Source organism: Dipteris shenzhenensis, chromosome 16, assembly GCF_047967505.1.
Source record: "Dipteris shenzhenensis isolate YYH24624 ecotype China chromosome 16, Dip_SZ_1.0, whole genome shotgun sequence".
In the NCBI taxonomy this organism is placed as follows: domain Eukaryota; kingdom Viridiplantae; phylum Streptophyta; class Polypodiopsida; order Gleicheniales; family Dipteridaceae; genus Dipteris; species Dipteris shenzhenensis.
The window spans coordinates 5,210,681-5,230,747 of record NC_141611.1 but is presented as its reverse complement, the minus strand read 5'-3'; the positions used below and the strand labels follow the sequence as shown (position 1 = coordinate 5,230,747).

At 42.7% G+C, this 20,067-nt stretch overlaps 1 protein-coding gene across 1 annotated transcript in view; it reads left to right on the top strand.

Moving 5' to 3' along the window:
• The window catches only part of LOC147892448 (uncharacterized), a 40,775-nt gene extending 21,002 nt beyond the window's left edge, over positions 1 to 19,773 (top strand). Inside the window, exons 5-6 of the mRNA XM_087387423.1 lie at positions 7,658 to 7,740; positions 19,466 to 19,773. Coding sequence (XP_087243549.1) covers positions 7,658 to 7,740; positions 19,466 to 19,586 — 204 coding nt within the window. The 3' untranslated portion in view covers positions 19,587 to 19,773. The remainder of the gene's footprint in view (positions 1 to 7,657; positions 7,741 to 19,465) is intronic.
• Positions 19,774 to 20,067: the final 294 nt, after the last annotated feature.

The following is a 20,067-nucleotide window of genomic DNA, read 5'->3' as shown; positions in this document are numbered from 1 at the left end:
GTCCATCGTTGACAGTGCTCAAAAGGTTCCTCATTGAGTGTTTGTACGTTGGGATCTGTGTATGTCATTTCTACACAGGACAGTATATGCATTACACTGTTGGTTGATTTTGTCAGAGAGATTTTCACATTGCATGCTACCTCAGTGTTGAGGTGTTTTTCATTTGGTTCAGGTGTCAGATCAAGGGGCTTTTGCCCAGATTTTGTTTGATAGCACTTGGGTCACCGACAGAGATCTTCAGATGCATTTTATCCCCTTGGCAGAAGGGTGATTGCTTGGGATTTATCCCATTTTTTGTTGCAGGTTTTGTGACAGGCTGAAGTGTCATTTTTTTTTGGGTGTTTGCCAAGTGGTTTATGCATATTAACTCATTGCAATACCTCATCTGAGGTGGGAGAGTGATCAGTACAGCCAGTACAGCAGTGTTTACAGCAGTGTCTGTGCCTTGTCAGCTGATTATGCACTGTTAAGCACTTGTTGAGCAGCTGCAGCATTCTGAAATTACTGTTTATGCCTCTTTGAGCACGGTACAGTGTGTCAGAAGGTACAGTATTTGCAGGGACATTTACTGTTTTGCTGCAGATTTTCCTGACAGTAAAAAACAGCACTATTGTGAGTGCTCCTGGCTCTTGATAGAGCAGGTTTTTTCTGAGAAATCAGAATTTTTATTCAGTCCTTTTTACTTCCAGTGAGTCAGATACTTTCCTTATCTGATATGGCATCAGGGGGAAGTGATTCTTCAATTCTGAACATAAAGAAACTGGAAGGAGCACACAATTATGCATTATGGGCAGAACAGTGCTTGAATGTACTTCTATTAAAGAATATTTCTAAGCCCATAAGGGTGAAGGGTGTCAAGCCATCTGACATGGCAGCTGATGACTGGGAAGAGCTTGATTTGTCCGCAAGGGCAGCTATCATGCTCACTATTTCTGACACTCTTGTGTTCAATGTTCAGGCTGAAAAGACCTCTTATGGTCTATGGCAAAGGCTAGAAGAATTGTATGCCCAAAAGAGCTCAGCCAGTAAGGTTTATTGGTTGAAGAAGCTGGTTGATCTTCGCATGAAGGAAGGTACAGCTATGACCTCACACTTGAGTGAGTTCAATGCCATCTTTACACAGCTGATTGCACAGGGATTGAATCTTGATGAGGAGTTCAAGGCTACTTTCTTGCTGTGTACCCTCCCTGAGAGTTGGGACACTTTCAAGACCACCCTGTCAAATTCGAATGTCACTCTTATTTATGCTGATGTAGAGAGCTCTCTCCTTATGGAGGAGATGAGCAGGAAGAATAATGCGAGCAGCAAGTCTTCAAATGCCTTGCAGGTACAGGATAGAGGCAGGACTCAGCAGAAGGGGAGATCTGCTAGTAAGTCCAAATCCCGTAGTCAGTCCCGTGGCAAAAAGGATATTGAATGCTTTTATTGTGGCAAGAAGGGACATGTGAAGTCTAAGTGCTTCAAGTTCATACGGGATCAGAAAGCCAAGAAGGCTGAAACAAAGGATGCAAGCAATGGAAGCAAAGGCAAAGGCAAGGCCAAGGCAGATGACTTGGATGCAGTGAATGTTGCAGCAGAGGACAGTGACAGTGACATACATGATGTTTTATGCTCTTCTGCTGTAATAGCACATGCTTTGGTTATTGATGGCCATGACATGCACACCTGGCTCTTGGATTCAGGTGCTTCTTTTCATGTTACTCCTCATAGGGAGTGGTTTACTTCCTACACAGGTACTCATGGAGTTGTTCATCTTGGGAACAACTATGCATGTCAGATTGCAGGGATTGGCAGTATACAGATAGTATTTCCTGATGGACGCATATTCATGCTTGATGGTGTCCGCCATGTGCCGCAAATCAAGAAAAATCTGATTAGCACTGGCTTATTGGATGACAGTGGTTACCACACCACATTTGGGGATTCCAAATGGGTGATTACTGATGGCCAGGCTGTAGTGGCTGAGGGTTTTAAGAGTGATACCTTGTACCCTCTTTATGTTTCCAGTGTGGGTAATCATGTTGTTGCCATAACCGAGCTGCCAAAGGTTTCATTGTGGCATAGCCGGTTGGGACACATGTCTGTTAAAGGAATGCAAGAACTGTCACGTTTGGGTTATCTGCCGTCTCTTTCTTTTTCAGATTTGCCTACTTGTGATCATTGCATATTTGGCAAGCATTCTGTGATTCCTCATAAGAGGAGAACTCCCCAGAATAGAGCACCACTTGATCTAGTGCACACTAATTTGTGTGAGATGCCACAGTTATCACTAGGGGGTGCAAAATATTTTATTACTTTCATTGATGATGCCACACGCAAAGTGTGGGTCTATTTCTTGAAGCATAAGGGTGATGCCTTAGATGCTTTCAAGAAGTTTGTCGCTCAGGTTGAGAATCGGACAGGTCGCAGGCTGAAATGCCTCAGATCCGATAATGGGGGTGAGTATGTGTCACATGCTTTTGTGCAGTTTTGCCAAGCTAAGGGCATCAAACAGGAACTCACAGCCCCTCATAATGCATCTCAAAATGGTGCAAGTGAGCGGATGAATCGAACTATTCAGGAGAAGGTTCGATGTATGTTGTCTTATGCTGCATTACCCCATGGCTTTTGGGCAGAAGCCGTGCAAACAGCAGTTCACATTATTAACAGGTCGCCAAACAAGGCTTTGGAGTTGAAAGTGCCAGAGGAGGTGTGGTCTGGCAAGCCACCTTCATACAAGCACTTACGTGTATTTGGTTGCGAGTGCTTTGCTCATGTACGCAAAGAACTGCGCACCAAACTGGATCCAAAGTCTATCAGATGCATCTTTATGGGTTATGGTGACGAAGGTGAAATGGGGTACAGGTTATGGGATCCCGTTAAACGGAAGATTATACGCAGCAATGATGTCATCTTTAAAGAGGATAGTGTACACAAGGAACCCGTGCAACCTGTGGAATACAGGAGGGTTATTTATGATGATGTTGGACAGCAAAGAATGCCCATTTATATGCAGCAGCAGGCTGCTGCAGATAACCCTGTTCAAGAGGGTATACAGGCTGAAAATCAGCCAGATAATTTTGCCAATGATGCACCACTGGATATGCCAGCAGATGGGGCTGTAGAACAGCCAGATATGGTGGTACAGCCACCCGTCATGCATGAAGAACAGGCTGAACAGCAGCCTAATCCAGAACATTTTGTTAGGAGGAGCACCCGTGTACAACGGCCTCCTGCCAGGTTTGTTCCAGGAGCCAATAATGTGGCTGATTTTATCATGCTGACAGATTGTGGTGAGCCTTCCAGCTTCAAGGAAGCTATGGGAAGACCAGAGAAAAAGAAGTGGGAGGAAGCCATGCAGTCAGAAATGGACTCCCTACTTCAAAATGATACATGGGACTTGGTGCAGCTACTTGCAGGCAGAAAGGTTTTGCCATGCAAGTGGGTTTACAAAGTCAAAGTGGATTCAAATGCTTTACCGAGGTATAAGGCCAGATTGGTTGCCAAGGGATTTAAACAGGAGAAGGGCATTGACTTTGATGAGATCTTTTCCCCTGTAGTCAAGATGACTACTTTGAGAGCAGTGTTAGCTCTTGTTGCTCATGACGACATGGATTTATGTCAGATGGATGTGAAGACAGCTTTTCTTCACGGAGATCTCCATGATGAGATCTATATGAGTCAGCCAGAGGGATATGCTGTTAAAGGGAAAGAGCAGCTTGTGTGTAAGCTCAAGAGGAGCTTGTATGGACTCAAGCAGGCGCCAAGAGAATGGTACAAGAAGTTTGATGCCTTCATGCAGTCCCAAGGGTATCATAGGTGTGAGACCGATCATTGCTTGTACACCAAACGGGCAAAGGATGGCAGTTTGATGCTACTCATTCTATATGTGGATGACATGCTTATTGCCAGTAAATCTCAGCATGAGATTAGTGCTTTGAAGAAACAACTGCATAAGTCTTTTGACATGAAAGACTTGGGTGATGCAAATCATATTCTTGGCATGCGGATTACTCGTGACAGGTTCAAGGGACTTTTGTTTCTGTCACAGAAAGAGTACATTGACAAAGTACTGCAGCGCTTTAAAATGGAGGGGGGGAAGTCTATTAGTACCCCGTTGCCTCCACATTTAAAACTCAGCAGTAAGGACAGCCCCAAATCAGATGATGATAAGGCTGAAATGGCCAAGGTTCCGTATGCATCTGCAGTTGGATCTTTGATGTATGCCATGGTTGCCACTCGTCCGGATATTGCTTTTGCGGTGGGAGTCATCAGCAGGTATATGGCAAATCCAGGCAAGCGACACTGGGAAGCAGTGAAAGGTGTCTTAAGGTATCTCAAGGGTACCAAAGACTTGTGCATATGCTATGGTAGGCAGGATGCATTGGTGCATGGTTTTACAGATTCAGACTATGCAGGGAATGCAGATAATCGGAAGTCTACTACCGGTTATATTTTCACATTTGCAGGAGGTGCTATATCATGGGTGTCTCGGTTGCAGAAATGCATTGCACTGTCAACTACTGAAGCTGAATATGTTGCAGCCACTGAGGCTTGCAAGGAAGCAATATGGCTTACTCGGCTGGTGGGAGACTTGGGCATTACAGGAGATATGCCAGTTTTGCATTGTGATAGTCAGAGTGCTATCATGTTGGCAAAGAATCCGGTCTTTCATCAGAAGACCAAGCACATAGATGTGAAATATCATTTCATCAGGGAGGTACTGGAAGACAAGCGACTTGAGCTTGTGAAGGTGCATACTGATGATAATCCTGCAGATTTGCTCACTAAGAGCTTGCCTACTGAGCGGTTTGCACATTGCCGCCACATCATGGGATTAGGATGAGACCATTCTTATTTTATGGTCCTGTATACAGTAACTGTATATTGCTGTAATTTTTATTCTTTTCTCCCCTTTAGGCACATTGGCCTTTAGGTGGGAGGTTGTTGGGGTAAAGGCACATTGCCACCCCTTTATTAAAGTTAAGACATCTATGACTGTCTTAAGACAGTCATAGGATAAAACCTAATCCTAATAAAACTAATGAGTTTGTGGTGTGGCTCATCACTTCACACCCGCACACTTGTGTCTTCTCTCTGACTCACACTCTCTCCCTCTTGCTCTTCTTCCCCCTTCAGGCCCTTCACCATCCCATGATTTTATTGGAGATATCATATCCAAAGAGTGTGTGTGAGATGTGTTTGGTTGATGTGTTGTACCAGGTGATCTTGTACTAGTTCATGTGTGAGTCGTGTGTGAGTGCCACGTGTCACTATGGGACTTATCCCATATGCACTTGGTGCAAGTGTGTGAGTGTGTAGCCTATAAAGGCTTGTACTTCACTTGTCTCATTTAGTGATGATGATGAATGAAAATGCAACCACAGCTGAGCTTTGCGGCCTCTCTCTTGAGGATCCCTATGATACGGATTGGGCTTTGTAGGCCCCAGGTGCTATGTGTTTTTGTGTTGAGTCAATAAAGGTTCTCAGCCTTGAGGTGTCCCTCTAAAACGAATGTATTTGGAGTCAATAAGAGGTACTCTGCCCTGGGTTGTCCCCTAAAAATGATTGTATGGTTTTTACTTTGGTATGATGGTATTGACCACCCCGTTCAAAGTTTGCCCTTGTTGGTCGCAAGCTGACTGAGAAGTCACCATCACATGGGAGGTGTTGGATAGTTGGACTTGCTCTTTGCAGTATTGCGGTGGAGGGGGGGGATCAGCCTACTCTTTGCTTGCTGGGTCTCAACTCTTTGCTCTGAAGGGGGGTGTTGTAGATATCATAGCCAAAGAGTGTGTGTGAGATGTGTTGTACTAGGAGATCTAGTACTACTTCATGTGTGTCATGTGGGACTTATCCCATATGCACTTAGTGCAAGTGTGAAGAGTTTGTAGCCTATAAAGGCTTGTACTTCACTAGTCTCATTATTCATTTAGTGATGGTGGAATGAATGAAAGCCTTTCATGGTTTCTACATTTGTGTATCACTTCTTCACTCCCTAGCTTAGCTCTCTCTCTCACTCTCACCATGTTTCTCACAGATTTGTATAGCTTCCATTACCTTATGTAGTATCTATGGCATCCGTCTTCTCAACTTTGTTAGGTGAGCCAAGAATTGATATAATGCCTCCCCTTCTAGAGTTTTTATACTGGTCTCAGCTAGTAGGATGGGTTAGGGTGTCTGTGCATTAACCCCTAACTCACCTATTGGGGAATGTGTAGTCGCTAGCAATGCGATGTCTAATTCTCATTATTCGAGAAACGTGGCAAAGCCTAAATATGAGCTCTTTTGATTGTTGCCTTTCGTCGCTCCAGCTATTCATTTTTGGAAGCTGTATAAAGCTTTCAAGCTTCCCAGAATTCTCTTCTCCACACATGCATTCCATTTGTAGTTGTCTATAAATTCGAGTCGTAGATACTTAAATGTGTTGGCTGTTTCCAAAGTCTCTCCTCCAAAGGTGACATCAGTCTGTTTATTACGGGTCCCAATCACCATTACTTTTGCCTTTTCTATATGGACCTGCATGAGAGAGAGAGAGAGAGAGAGAGAGAGAGAGAGAGAGAGAGATTAAACAAAAGGAACATAAGGAAAGACACGAGGGCACAAGAAAAAAATAGCATTTTCTGCATCGCATGATCTAAGAGCAGATTGACCCCCGAAAAGAATAAGACTAAAAAGTCTAAACATGTTTTCGTCAAAAAAAGAAGAAGAAGAGAGAGAGAAACAGGAATATATTCCATTCAAAACAGCAAATTAATATCATTTACAGCAGAGGTGGGAGAGTAATCTCACCTTCACAAAAACAAAAAATAGAGGCGGATAGAGACTCTCAATCCACATCCTCTCAAAACCCTGTGAAAAGCACAAATAACCTGCTTTTGATAGAGAAAAGGACGAGGGTGAAGTCTTGCCCCGAACCCTGCGGTAGGAGAGTGAAACGAGCTCATCACTTTCTTCCAGCTCAAGAACAGAACCTGAGGGAGCAACTAGGGGTGCTTGAGCTTGGAAGGTAGAAGATGACGAACATTGTCATGGTAAAAGGGCAACACCAAAAAACAGACAAAGGAGCAAGGCGTGACGCTGCTGTAGATATGAACTAAACCTGGGCTGAAGCGCTCTCTAAGACCTTCCAATGCATTGATGGGAGTGGCAGTGCCCTCCAATGTCAGCAGCCCAGGGCCAATTGGCAAAAGGGAAAAGAAAAACAGCTTCACGCTGGCACACCGCTGACACGCAGCGGAGGGAGAAAGTCGAATTACGTTTTGGTTTTTCCAAAGTGCGCAGCTCAAGATCTAACCAGATCTAAGTGTAGAAAGTCAGTAGTTTTCTATTATGTTAGAAGATTGATTTCACATTTTAAAAAGATGCTATGAATAGACATGTTTAAGGCACTTGAATATCGTCACATATAATCATGTTGTAGGCAAGCATAGTGGGATTGAAAGCAAGCAAGAAACATGCATGACAGCTGATGGTTGTCACCCACTACGTTTGAAGGCCTTTCCTCCCTTTTGATCTTGGAAAGGTTGCCACCACAAAGTGCATTCTTTGTCAATATCCACTTAATTTTTGTTGTCTTTCATACATTTTCTAGACACATTGCTTTCTTTCTATCAAGCAAAGAAATTCAAATACATACCAAGGAATGAATTTAGTCCTTGATGGTTTGTGTTTGCAGATACATGTAATGTCCCTTGACTTTTTGGCATTTACCTCATTAGCTCCATTTTGGGTTTACAATGACATGGAAGCACGAAAGCGGTATGTTTCCTTTGGATCAAGCTGCTCCCCCCTGCCCCGTCCCCCCCTCCCCCAACCTTTTTCTAGCACACATCTATGTACACACATGCCAAATGTATGCATACAGAGGAGCTTAAATATATATTGAGTCTACATGATTGTATACAACACATATGTGCTTGTTTGAGAGAGAGAGAGAGAGAGAGAGAGAGAGAGAGAGCAAATCTATTGGCACAAGCAACAAAATGATTATGTAAGGCCAAAGGATTGCAAATTCTCTCTCTCTCTCTCTCTCTCTCTCTCTCTCTCGCTGAGAGAGAGAGAGAGAGAGAGAGAGAGAGAGAGAGAGATGATATGATGTTATGAATGTCCACTAAAGACCCAACACGATCTCTGGGACAAAAGATGGCCTTGTATCAAAGATTACAAGTGGCAGCTCTTTGGCTAGCTGCCAATTGTATATTTTTCATTTAGTTGTGGTTGTGATCAAGTTTTGATATGGTATGATAAGATTTGAGAGAGCTTGTATCTTGTATTCTTCCTAATGTACTGGAATTTCAGGCACATGAGAAGGATGTAATGTTTATCCTCAATGTCTCTGGATGAGCATATTTTGTAGACTCTGTTTTCTCTGAATACATCCTCCTCCTTACTTGACAATGCGTTAATCTTTTTTTAATTGTCGGCCATCTTCTTTTTCTGGTCATGCCATATCTTCTCAATTTGTTTACAAGCTCTCTGATGGCTGTGTCTTTGATAGGGAGATTTGGTGTGTCTATTCCCCAATATTCCATCCATGCAATTCTTGCCTTATGCGAGCCTTTTTTTTTGTTTCCTTTATTGTTTGGTGGAAATTCGTCCATGCCCATTTTTACAACAGTATCGAAGTAGTGGATGTGTTGACATTCCAATGGTAGCATTCCTGTTCCTACTAGTAGATGGGTTAGGGTGCTTGTACTATAGTTCATGAATATTTCTGAACTCTCACTATTCTCTTCCCTTGCAAGTGTTGGTGCCCAAGCCTAGCATCCACAGAGAATCACTGTCTTTACCAACATAGTTTAAATCTTCCAACTCCAAATGTGTGATTTTCTGCATTTACAATGAAGCCCAAAGAGTGCTTTCATTCTCCCAGAAAATTCGCGTCTGTGCAGGTGTTCCACTTGTAGCCATTATGAACTATGTTTGCATGAATGAATGGTCTCCAAAATTTTCCCCTCAAATTTGAATGTGTTTTTTTTTTTGCATCTTTTCCTAGTGATCATGGCTTTGGTGTTGCCTATTTTCACTTGCATGCTAGGATTTGGCATAACTTACACATGGCATGTAAGTCTCTTTGCGAGCTACTTTTCAACTCGTGCGAATCGAATCGAACCATCTACATATAAGTGTACATGTGACTTGTACCTGGGCACCACACTGTGTTCTCATCCACACGTCTAGTTCATCAATATGTTGTGGAGGCATCCTTGTTTGACAATGTTATCGCTGATTTCGTCATTTAGAATTTAGCCATCTGCTAGCGGTCTTGCTGGTTCAGCCAATACTCTGTTGTTAATCTAAATGTAGCTTCTTTCAGGGTTTGGTGGTTCTCAGCCTCGTCATTTGTCTCCACAGCTTCGCTATGGGCATTATCTCAGACACTTCTTGAAGTCTACAAAGCCTTGGTAGAGTGCATTGTTTTTGTGCTTTGCCCCTTCTGCCAATGCTCTGATTGTAAGCAAGTCATCCCTTTTGGACCTCCACATGGCTTGTGTGCTGCCCCATATGTGGGCAATTGGACTGCTCTGTCCTGTAGGGTGGGTCATAAGTAATAGCAAGAAGGATAATCATATGCTGTCCCTGTGGCAGCCTGGGTGCTGCCTACATGGCAAGCTCTTCATCCCTCTGCCTTGTGCTTTGCCCCTTCTGCCAATGCTCTGATTGTAAGCAAGTCATCCCTTTTGGACCTCCACATGGCTTGTGTGCTGCCCCATATGTGGGCAATTGGACTGCTCTGTCCTGTAGGGTGGGTCATAAGTAATAGCAAGAAGGATAATCATATGCTGTCCCTGTGGCAGCCTGGGTGCTGCCTACATGGCAAGCTCTTCATCCCTCTGCCAGCATATGGAGGACCACCACAGTGACGCCAAACCACAGCTTTCGTCCTCTCCATGGGGTCAGACACTTATACTGTACTTGTCTTGGGTATAGACGCCCACTTAGAGGCTCCACCTATTCAGTTCATTATTGTATCTGGTTTTCTCAGTCTCATAGACCCTTATCTCTTCTCTTTGTTTCTTTTTTTCTTTCTTTCTCAATTCCTTCTATTTTTTCTCCAAGTATCACTTCCCTATGCTCTCCTCACTTGTGATCGTACAAATAGGGAGTTGACCCCTTTATTTTGGCATCCCTTGTTAACAAACCGTTGTGAGCCATAGCCCAGGCCTTGATGAATGTGCTCAATCTGCTCCCTAGGAAGAGGGTCAAAGGTGTCTTCTATGTTTGGATCAAACTCCAACATCTGCTCTCTGAAGGCATGTTCCACGTCATCTAGAAGCCACTGCACATCACACACACTCCACCTAAGCCATATTGGGTAGCTGGTCCATGATGTCGTCCTCCAAGTAGTAGCAACCATCTGATACATCTCTTTGTGAAAATCTGTCCAGAAGCTATGTTTGTCTCTGGATCAATGCTCCTTGTGAGCAATCATCAAGTTCGGATCCTAGGTCTTCCAAGGTCCGATCCTTAACTCTCCACTCATGGCTTTCCCGTCTCCGACATGATATCTTTAACCAAGTCTGCTTTGTAAATCTCTAGTATCATGCAACCAGATGTATTTGGCAAGGCTTTTTTAACAACCACCCTTGTCAATTGTGTGGTCTCCAAGAAGTCCATGTCACCAATGTCTGAGTCATTATGCAGAAGGTACCATGCCTTTGCTATGAAGCTGCCCCCTCTGGCTACCTTGCAGGTCTTGGATCTTCTTTCTCTCCGATGAGAACTCCATGCCAACCATACATTCCAAAGCATTTGGCTGAACTGATAAAAGAATAGCGAGAATGCATACCCTAGATGAATGTCCTCATGTTGTTGCTTGCTATTCTAGCAAGCTCGATACAAGAGCCATGCAGCAATCTCATTGATTCTGGTCTTGAAGTCTCGACTTAGTGTGCGCACCTCTATCTTCTTCCCCTATGTGTCGATGGCCTTGTCCTTAGTTTGAATTTGAGCAATAGTTTCTGTCCTTTATATAGGAATCTAAATTGGGACAAACACTCAATTTCTAACATCCTGATAGTCACCTCAATGTCTGCAAATACTATCTCAGGAATGCTTGGTGCAACCATAAAAAACAACTACTCTTTTATCACATTGGTATTGGTTCTTCCTTTTGGAACTTGTTGTCTTCCTCCTCTTTGTTGATCAGGATTTTTTAAATTTAAAATCTTTTGCTATGTATCCAAGCTTGTCACGTTGATACATACTTGTCTTGCTCTTGCATGAGCATCGGGCATAGCTCTTGAAAAGTGAGTGGCTTGGATCGTTTGTAGTTGTTAGTGTCGTGACCCAACCTGTGAAGCTCTTGGGAACGTATTCATCAATACTAGCAATGCTAATTGATTTGTATCACGTTTGACATACAATTGGTAGTCGATCTCTGACAACCTTGACGTTAATCGAATGCTCACTTACCAGATCTCCTTCGCCCATCCTCATTCTAAACAATTGATTTTGGAGCATAAGGATCTGGCCAGTGTTGTTTGTCTAATACAAGTCTTTCAGTATGGCCCAGGCCGCTTCTGAATTGTCTGCCAACACAGAATCACTGCATCTGGTGCTATGGCAATGATCATAGATAATGATTCCAGTCCTTGTCCTTCAATTTTTCCTCCTGTGCTGGGTGGGTTGGTGTCACTATCATATTGCAGCATCCACTTGATCCTTGGGTTTCAGTTCTTCACCCGGGACAACCTTCCAAATCTTCCTAGCTATCATGTGGCTTCTTATCTTCATCTTCCAGATTGGGTAGTTAGTTGCTCCCGTCAGCTTGCCATTGTCCCCCAAATTGGGTCATGGCATCTGTGAAGCCATTGGACCCTAAAAGAAATTGGAAAGTAACTGACATAAACTATGCTTACCTTTTTCTTTCTTCAAGCAGACCCTTTGAGTTGACCTCCTGATCCACTCCTGTGTTGATCAGTGGGTCCTTGGAGCTCAATCACCTTTCTCGGCTCTTTCGCCTCTCTGAATCAAGATCTGATACCCTGTTGGAAAATATCTGATTATATGCAACTAGCTCTAGTACCATGTTAGAATATGCAGCAGAAATGAATCGTCCATGAGATCACACATTAGAATCTAGATCTTATTTACTATGTGCACGATTTGACTCTAGTACCTTGCTGCAGTTCTGAAGGCTGGAGTACTGCCTTGATTCTCAGCCCTTGCTGCTGTCCTTTATTGTCTCTCCCAGTACCTTTGGAGCACTCTTCAGAGGCCTTTTACAGTATACAAGTCTGGACTGATGAATATCTTTGTGCGCCTCCAATAGGGGCTTTTCATGGGGCTGCAATGCCCTCAGTAACAGCTGACTGGGCTCTGTCCCTCAACTGACTACGGTTTGGCCAAGCGGCTGTGGACTGGCCCTTATGGGCTGGTATGCTGACTGACCAGGGTTGGCTGACCAGTCCACGACGGGGCCTATACTTCTGGCTGCACTATTTGCTGGGTGTTTGCCCAGCTCTGCAGCCCATACCATGGGCCCTTTTGTGTAGCCCCAAGCCCCTCCTCATGACTCGTGTGCAGGCCCATATATGGGCAGCACTACGACAGTCTCACTGTGGACTGATCTGCCTTGTAAGGCTGGTCATCCGTCAATACCAAGGACATACGTAATACCAACCATCATATGCTGTCCATGTGATAGCCAGCATGCTTCCCACATGGCAGCCTCTTCACTTCCCTCTGTTTCTCTTCAGGTGTCACTCCCCCATGCTCTCCTCATTTTGGGGGCTTACAAACGGAGAGTTGATCTCCAGCTCTCCAAAGGAGAATCTCCAAGAGGAGACTGGGCACATGGGGTTTGAATGATTATGGAAAACCCTTTAGTTGGTTGGAGCAATAAAAGTACAGCAATTGAACATCTGCCAAAGCTGTCTTTGGACTAGAATGAGGACAACAAAGATAGTTCAGCCCATGTGCGTGGACTTGGTTTTGAGGAATATCTTTGAGTGAGTCAGGAACCTTTGACTTAACGAAAGTGTTATGCTCAAGTTGAGATAACATGACCTTGGAAGGGTGGGTGGACATTTTCCTTTAGAGGACCACCTGTCGTATTTTATTTAAAGCGCTCCAAGTATATGGTTAAAGGAATTAATGTCAAGGTCCTTGGTGAGGGCGAATTGGCACTGACTAGATGGTTCTAAGGTCAGGGGCCTAGGTGCACCGAAATGTGAAATTGCCAAGGGGAAAATGTGATTCAATGATGCTCCAAGAGGGGGGTAAATGGTACACCTAAGGGTGGCTCTGGAAAATCGACATGTGGCATGTAGAACCATCTAGGGAGTTGTGGGCTATGTGTACAGAGCATGCAGAAAAATTAACATGCGAATTGTAATAGAGCTTGTTGTCATTGAGATTGGCTGGGAGGATTATCTGAGTGCCATCACCTGTGATTGTAAGAAGAAACTGTATTTGTGCATTTTCATTTCGTGGCTAGTTACATTGGTCGTTTCATTTGGTATCAAAGCGCAGGGATGTGGGTATTCATGGTTGACGTGAATTAGAGAGTGGAGGGTCCTTGGTGGTTTACTTAGTTGTCGAGTTGAGAACTCTATCGTGCAGCCATTATGGATTTTGTCAAGGATAGCATCCGCCTTGACAAGCGATGAGACCAATCGGAAAGAGTTTAAGATTTGGTTCGTGGCAATAGCCTCCCAGGCTTGGTTACGCTTTGAAGGCTCTCCTTCGTTGCCTGGAATTCAGCAAAGTTAGTGATGCCTTAGCCGAGCTCTGAGATTCGAGAAGTTGAAGAAGATGCACGAGAGTTGAAACCAACAAATTCAACACTTGAGCCAAGGTCTTCAGCAAGATACTTCAATCTTGGCGGTTCCATTTGGGTTTCAGTAGGATTCGTAATCAGGGAGAGCTTGTGTCACGAAAAGTTGCTCGAACCTCCAAAAGAGGCCTTTCCCAAAAATCTCTTCGTATATTCCTCTCACCTTGTCAAAGAATCCCCATCGTCCCTTTGACTGGCTTTTCGGAAAGACCAACTCCAAGAAAATTGATTGCAATCACATGCAAACCATGGGATGCTAGGCATGGGCTCCAGAGCGAAATGTCCAACATAAGATTGCTTATCTCGGGGGCAAAACCTGTAATTAGGCCTCCCTATAGATTAAGTTTTACTGAAGAAGCTGAGGTGTGAAGGCAGCTGGAGGAATATCTCAAGTTGGGGCAGATTCAGCCTAGTTTCTCACCTTTTGCTTCAGCAGTGCTATTGAAGAAAAAGAAAGACGATACTTTTCACCTCTGTATAGATTACAAAGCATTGAATAATATCACTGTTAAGCACATGTATCAGATGGCTCGGATTGATGACTTGCTAGATGCATTACATAGAGCCATAATTTTCAGCAAGATAGTCTTAAGTGTGGCTATCATTAGATCCGCATTAGAGCCGAGGATGTGCATAAAACCTCTTTTAGAAGCAGGTTTGGACATTATGAGTTTTTGATAATGCCATTTGGACTTACCAATGCTCCAGCTACATTCGTCATGCTTATAAACGATCTACTACGCCTGTATATCGGGAAGTTTGTAGTACACTTTAGTGACAATATCCTTGTTTTCAGCAAAAGTATTGCTAAACATCGTGAACACTTAAGAATAGTGTTCTCAGTACTTTGAGGAAAGCGAGCTTGTATATAAATACAAAGAAAACTGTGTTGTGCATGGTAAAACTTGAATATTTAGGATTCATTATTACTCTTGAGGGGGTGAAAATGGATCCAAAGAAAGTGGCCGCGATACTGACTTGGCCTATCCCTTAGAGTTTGACCACCTTGCGATCATTCTTGGGATTTGTCGAACTTTATTGAAGGATATTCCAAGATAGTATCTCCATTGACTGATCTGACCTTAGATAAAGTACCTTTTATATGGAGACAGAATCAACAGGAAAGTTTTAACGCCATAAAACAAGCTGTGGTCTTAGGATCGGTGTTAAAAATAGTAGATTTCCATAAACCGTTTTTCATAGAAATCGATGCAAGTGGCATTGCGGTAGGAGCATATCTCCTCTAAGAGAGAAGGCCAGTGGCCTTTGAAAGCAAGAAGCTTTCTCCCTCTCAACAAAATTGGCCAACTCATGAATTAGAGTTGTATACCGTTGTCCATGTTTTGAAAACATGGAAACATTATTTGTATGGGTCAGAGTTTTATGTTGATATTAATCATGATACTCTAAAACATTTTTGTAAACAACCTGACTTGAGAGGTTACCAAGCTAGGTCGGCAGAACTCATGCATGAGTTTAACATGACGATTCGGTACCGAAGAGGGAAGGAAAATAAAGTTGCTGATGCGTTGTCACACATTATGCATAATGTGAGTTTCACGGTATTAGAGAGTGCTCTAATGGCCGAGATTAGCGAAACTCAAAGGGTGGACGAGCTCGTCCAGAGCCTTTGGCCTAAGGCTTATGTGCTTAAACCCGGGGAAAAGGATGACCTGGCATTCAGAAAAGACCAAACTTATGCAAGATATACCATAGGGGATGGTATGCTGAAAAGAAATGACAAGGTAGTAGTATCTAATCAGAATGATCTCAGGCAAAGAGTCATTCAACAGTGCCATGGTAGCCCGTGTGCGGGACATCCAGGGGTCGAGAAGAGAGATGATACCGTGAAACGAGATTTCTTTTGGCCAAAATTGAAAAAACATATTCATGAATATGGACACATTGTTTTTCGTGTCAAGTAAGTAAGGCAGAGCGGGTGAAGCTATACCTGGACTTTTACAACCCTTGGAAATACCACGAGGTAGGTGGTAGAGCATTTCCATGGGCTTTATAGTTGGTCTACCTACCACCTAAGGTGGATATGATTCTATCCTTGTGGTGGTTGATTGTCTCACCAAGATGGCTCACTTCATTCCAACTAGGGAGTCTATTAGTGCCCTGCAATTGGCGAATTTGTTTATTAAACATATATTTCGTCTGCATGGATTACCCAGATTCATAGTGTCAGATAGGGATGCTAAATTTACTAGTCATTTTTGGACTGCAATGTTTGAGGCACTAAGGTCTGAGTTGGGAATGAGTAGTGGGGATCATCTTGAAACGGCTAGTCAAACGGAACTAATCAACCAGAATTTAGAGGATATGCTTTGAGCATATGTTTCATTGAGGCAACATACGTCGGACAAGTGGTTGCTACTGTTAGAATTTGCCTACAATGATAGAAAACATTCCTCTACAAGAATGAGTCCATTTGAGTTGAACTATGGTTATAGACCAGCAAATCCAACTACGGTTGGAATACTTCAGAAAGTGCCTAGTGCCGCGAACTATACGGTTCAGCACTTGCGAGAGCTAACATCTGCCAAGCTATGGATAGAGCTAAAGCGTATGCGGATGAAAATAGATGTGTTAGAGAATTCAAGGAAGGAGAAAATATTTTTCTCAGAATTCCTTCACACTCCAAGTCTTTGACTGCAGGAGAGTGTGCTAAGTTATCACTCGGATATTGTGGGCCTTGGTTAATTCTTAAAAGAATAGGCAAGGTGGTCTATAATTTGGAATTACCATAGGGTTGTAAGGTGCACCCAGTGTTTCATGTTTCTCGCTTAAAGAAGTTTTTGCACCTAGGGACTCACTAATCGAGGGTGTTGTTCTGTTTTAGGAGATAGAAGATAATGGAAGGCGCAAACCAACAAGAATCCTGGACCGAGGAACAATGCAAGTACGCAATCGAAAGATACCCACAGTGTTGGTTGCATGGCATGGTCTATCTCTATCTGAGGCTATGCAGGAATCCGTGTACTAGATGCGAAGAGCATTTCTAGATTTTATAATTGAGGACGCTGATGTCTGAAGAGGGAATGAGTATTATGCTCAAGTGGAGATAACATGATCTCGGAAGAGTCGGTGATCATTTTCCTTTAGAGGACCAACTATCGTATTTTATTTCAAGCGCTTCAAGTATATGGTTAAAGGAATTAATGTCAAGGTCCTTGGTGAGGGCGAATTTGGCACTGACTAGATGGTTCTAAGGTCAGGGGCCTAGGTGCACCGAAATGTGAAATTGCCAAGGGGAAAATGTGATTCAATGATGCTCCAAGAGGGGGGTTAAATGGCACACCTTAGGATGGCTCTGGGAAATTGACATGTGGCATGTAGAACCATCTAGGGAGTTGTGGGCTTTGTGTACAGCATGCATAAAAATTAATGTGCGAATTGTAATGGAGCTTATCGTCACAAAGATTGGTTGGGAGGATTATCTGAGTGCCATCACCCGTGATTGTAAGGAGAAATTGTGTTTGTGCAGTTTCATTTGGTGGCTAGTTACATTGGTCGTTTCAGAAAGAGATGACCTCGACAAGAAACCTGGATCTTTTGGATCGAGTCCTTTGGTATCATGTCCTCACTTGCATCGAGAATATGACACAAACCGGTGATTGCCAACCTCATTCTCCGTTTGAGGGGATTGGATTGTCAATCATTGAACAAGGTCCTCAGTTACTTTACCGAGCTCGATTGGGGGCCAATTATGGTCATAACGCCTTACTGTTGAGGTGATTTTATTCCTCGTCCAAGGAGAATTCATATATTCATGTCCGATGTCTGGATTGAATTTAATTATCACGCATGACTCATGATTAAGTAATTTCAATTGTTAAAAAGAAATCTCTTTTTTTTAATTTCTTTTATCGAATTGAATACTATATTAAGGGCTCGTTGGCCCAAAGATGCCTTAGCCCAATATAGTAAATTTCCATGTTTATAGTTCTAGGTTATATAGGAGCTCTCTCAATTAATGACATGAATATATCTAAGAATAGCATAGCTTTTTCGTAGCTTCTTAACTTGAATTCACCCCATGTTTTCTCTCTTTTAGGCTCGGTCTCTCTGCACCTTTTGGGCTGCTGGTCCATAAAATGTGTTCTATGGTCATGCGTTGTGATGTCCTCATCCTCGTCTTCCTTTTGTTAAAAGGAGGCACTTGTTCTCTGTGTGGCATCTATTGGTGTGCTATTAGATAAGGTTAGTAGGTGACCTTGTGTCTTCTCGTCTCCAATATGAAGAGATTTGGGCATCTCTCGTGTAGATGCCCAATGAAGTGAGACGAGCTGCTAAATCCTATTTAGAAAAGGTAATGGAATCAGCCTCTGATCTCATAGTAGGGGGCATCTAAGTATCCAATGGTCTCCTCGGCCTCCTATAAATCACATACCAAGAAAAGCCCTGGTTTGGTGAGAGAATCCCTTGTCTATTTTATGGATCCTTGGTCTATGGGATGAGTAAGATGGCCCAAGGAACTCCTAAGTTCGTGTGACAAATGTATCTGAAGGTGTCCAAGTCTTTGATAGAACCATCTTGTGTGATGTGTAGAAAGTGATTTTTGTAGAACTCACACTTTGCAAGAAGCATGGAGGCTTTGATTTAGGCTCGTAGAGAAAAGAGAAGGTTTAGACTCCACAAGTTTTCTGGGACTAGCAAGATCTCATATGAAGTAGAGAGGTTCAAAGGATTTGATCTAGGCTCATAGAGAGAAGAGAAGCTTTAGACTCCAGTTTTGGGGACTAGCAAGATCACATGGAGTAAAGAGGTTCAAAGAACAATATGGCTGCCTTGCCCAAATGCTTCTATGTGCACGGGAAACATTGTGCTCTACAATACGATACATTTGGGCAAGCTAGGGGAGTATTTTATGAATAGAGTGTTGTTCCCTCGAATTTTATGCTAGATGACGGACTCAAGTTAACTTGTTTGGTAGGGCATGCTCATCTTGATGCATCTACTCAAAATCTAGACAAAGTTTCATTTTTTTTTGTATATGTGGATAGTCTAGCAGACCTCTCTTGACATTTGAGTAATGGATTATGTGTTCACATCATCAAATAGTGAATCTATCTTGTAGTTTGTGCCTTTTGTATACTAGTGATTCATTTGGGCAAGGTTGGGAGGGGGGTGTTAAGATGTCTAGCCTTATTATTTGATGAATAGATTGCAATTCCCTTGAATTTCATGGTAGATTCTATGTAATAAAAGCAAAATCTCCTTTGGAGTCAAGTTCATTTGTTTGGGTGCAGCATGCACACCTAAATGCATACTAGTCAATTTGTCTTGGCATTTAACTTTTGCATTGTATTTATGTTGTGAAAGAGTCCTTTGTCATGTTGTTCTTGCCATTGATAACTATTTAGGTTTTTTAATTGACCTTTTTAGTTTCATGCTTTCAGTTTTCACCTTAGGATGTGAGATTTGATATATATCATTGTACAAAATGGGCAATGAAAAGCATTGAGTTATCCATGCATACGCATGCACAACTATACATACTTGTATTCATATATTGTGAGTTTTTCTTATTGTGGAAGGGTGGATGCAGAGGGATATACACACATGCATCTAGATATATATTGCACGTGCACACTTGCATGCGTTCATCTAAGTGTGTCAAGTGTGCAAGTGCTACTTGCACATATGCAGTGCATGAATACATGCTCTTCTTTTAAAAAATTTCCCTTATCCTTGTAGGTCAAATCAAAGTAGTCAGGTAGCTGCACTTGCGTTCATCCCTTTCTTGGGTCCTGCATTGTACCTTATCTTGCGTCCTTCTTTGACAACCAACATGATAAAGGATAAATCTTTGAAGTGACTCAATACTCAAGAGGGAGTATATGAGTCAGCATTTTAGATGTGTATAAGCATAAAGATGACGTATTGTAATGGATTACATTGTGAGAGAGTTGACAATTTGAACTATATGAAGGCGGTCTCCACCTTAATGTTGCAACCATTATCATTTCAACTAAAACGAAGGTATCGGATTATTCTTATTGTTACATAGCACTTCAATAATTGGTGTCATTGATGTTGTGTACATGATGATAACTTTGTTGTGGCTACATTTCTCTAGATTTTGGGAGCTAGAATACAATGCCATTTTGCAATGGAACATCTAAGAAGGGATTCCTTGTCCTCAAGTGCTATAAAGTGATTGATATATATACTCATTATCATATATGATCAAGGCTAGATACGATACATATGATGCATAATTCGGAAGACATTAAAGTCCCAACAGACTTTATGATGCCAAGTATGACCATCAATGTGCCACCTCATTGCTAATGTTT